This window comes from Hetaerina americana, unplaced genomic scaffold (assembly GCF_022747635.1).
Source record: "Hetaerina americana unplaced genomic scaffold, ioHetAmer1.1.p SCAF_22, whole genome shotgun sequence".
Lineage (NCBI taxonomy): Eukaryota > Metazoa > Arthropoda > Insecta > Odonata > Calopterygidae > Hetaerina > Hetaerina americana.
This window is the reverse complement of record NW_027286786.1, coordinates 10,195,326-10,197,825: the sequence shown is the minus strand read 5'-3', so window position 1 is coordinate 10,197,825 and position 2,500 is coordinate 10,195,326. Positions and strand designations below refer to the sequence as shown.

The 2,500-nt window shown below is 40.0% G+C and overlaps 1 protein-coding gene across 1 annotated transcript in view; it reads right to left on the bottom strand.

Annotated features, from left to right (window-relative positions):
- The window catches only part of GatA (glutamyl-tRNA(Gln) amidotransferase subunit A, mitochondrial), a 32,956-nt gene that overhangs the window by 5,043 nt on the left and 25,413 nt on the right, over positions 1–2,500 (bottom strand). The window contains exon 7 of the mRNA XM_071586311.1: positions 1,992–2,209. Within this exon, the coding sequence (XP_071442412.1) occupies positions 1,992–2,209 (218 nt within the window). The remainder of the gene's footprint in view (positions 1–1,991; positions 2,210–2,500) is intronic.

Here is a 2,500-nt window from a genome sequence, read left to right as displayed (position 1 = left end):
TTTATTTCATTTCCATTTTGTTTTCTACAAAATTGATTTGCATGCATTATTATTAATTGTATTCCGGGCTAATTCATTCAATGATAAAGGAGGAGGTGATTCACAATCCTTAACAATGAATATATAGTTTTCTTTGAATAAACCTTGAACATCTTTTATATTTTTTGACATGGTACGCATTATTGTTTGTTATATTCATTTATAATGAAAAACTTGCTTTGCTCGATTAGTGTTTCACTTCAAAAGTAAGAATGAATAATTTTCGTGAAGCAAAGTTCCACTGTGTTACATTGATACATATTAGTAATTGAATGATGAGGAAAATCCTCACCTTGAATGTGTCCGTAGAACTTTGCAAAAAGCCAAGTATTTTTGATTGCTTTTCCCATGGACTACAACCTTGACCAGGTGGAAGTGATTGGGCATTCTGATAACCCCTTGCCATGACAGTTACCAAAGAAGACATGATAATTGGCCCTGGTTAGGAAACTCAGACCAGATAGGACAACGGGTAGGAGCCCAAAAAAAGGTGCAGGAAAGGTGAGCAGTGCCTGTTCCCGAGTGAGCTGGCTGTAAAGGCACTTGACTGATTGATAAATTAAAAAAGCTAGTTGAGGAAGACAATGGGAAATGACCTCAATTAATGTTTCACCGAATTTGTGGTCTCCATAGGATGACAGTTTCAATGCTTCGTTGGAGAGGACATCTTCAGGTTGAAGTGATTCTTTTGAGATTTGGCCGCATTCATACAGGCATGTGGTAGAGTCAGGTGGGCTCTGATTCACCCTCTTGCCAAAATCTGCAAGGGCCTTTTAAGGACTATTGCTTTGTCTATGTGTGTCTTGGAATAACCTCTTCCTTATTCTGGATAGGATATAACCATCTTCCCTGTTGGCGTTTGGTCAGTTCTTCGTTATTTCTACAGATTACGGTATTGGTGCAGGGAAGAACTCGTTTTCTCTAGTGATGACTTTCTTTCCATAAAAATCTATGCCATGGCTGGGTTCAATCCACACGTGCTCAGCAACCACTGACAGATGGAACTGTTTCTTAGCCAAGGCCCTCTTATACTCCTTCAGTCTGCATCTGCAAGAGAGACCTCCCAGTTGGGCCGTTGCAACATTTCCCAAAAGTACATTGGATCCAGGAGATTCCATAGAGGTCGTGTGGTAGCTCGTTCTTAGCCTTGGGAAGCAGTTCCCAGATTTTCTTTACAGAGCTGAATCATATTAGGACGTTGTGCTGGGTAAGGATGATTGATATTTTTCCTGTCATGCCTGCTGCATACGGAATTGTGGCATACACCACAGCTTCTTGGTCCTCCTCAGTTCTTTTTGGGGCCATGACTACACTAGATGTTCTTTCTCTCTGATTACAGATACATTATCAGAGATGGAGTATGTTTCGTGAAGACAGAGTCTTCAGGAGAGAATTCTGGATTGGATCGTGGTGCAATGATGCGGCATTCAGTGTATTTGCTTCCTGCATTGAGCCCCATGAAGCACAGTGGGAGCCAATGGCAATAAAGGATCCATTTATTAAAAGGAGTCCGGGCAACTATGGGACCGGTCCATATAAGAGTTAAAGCTTCACCACACAAAATCCTTGCAAAGGATTAGAATCTACAGCAGCAGCTGAGGTGAAGGCACAGAAGCATATTTTACCAGTTAAAATAGGAACCTGGATAGTAAGAATTAAGTTAAGGACAGGGAAATCAGAAAGTATAAAGTGAGAGAAAGAAAGAGGAAATATGGAGATATGTTGATAGCAGTGCCCTGCCACTTGACATTCAGAATCATGACTTGCTCACGTTAAATATATAACTAATAAATTTATATAATGAAACAATACAGGTAGACAATTGATAATATCTTCCATATCTTTAATCAAATCACAAGAAGGGCTCCTTGGTAATGGAAACAGTGCCAATTTAATGGATTGAGGCATTCAATTTATGAATATGAGAACATTACTCAAGAAATTATGCTTACTTTTTCAGTAAAAAGTAGTTGCCAGCCAATATACGTCCTCGGACAACTTCATTAAAACCAATTCGCCGAGAAGATGCAATCATCTCTTCAGTAGAAATATTTTCCACACCTCTTAGACCAAATTCAATTCCATCATAGCATGCCATATTACTAGCAACCTCACATTGGTTGAGGATTGAGTAGCATGCCACAGAATACTGTGTGTGAGGCAGTGATACCTGCAAGGGCCAAAATAAGTAAGGGATTAATAAGAATGCAAAATGAATCAATGCCTAGCTATTGCAAGGAATATACCTCAAACCAAAATTATGTGATGCCTTTGATGGTGATGGTTGGCAGACTAAGCAAATATAAATGCTATGAAATCAAGTAAGGAGTTTATATTAGAAGGACTGGGAGACAAGAGGAGGGAAGAGTGAGGGAGTGTACAGGGAAGTGATGACTCAGGGGCTTGATTGCTAAGTGACTGAGGATTCCTCAGTGACTGGTGCTTGCATGACCACCTGGTG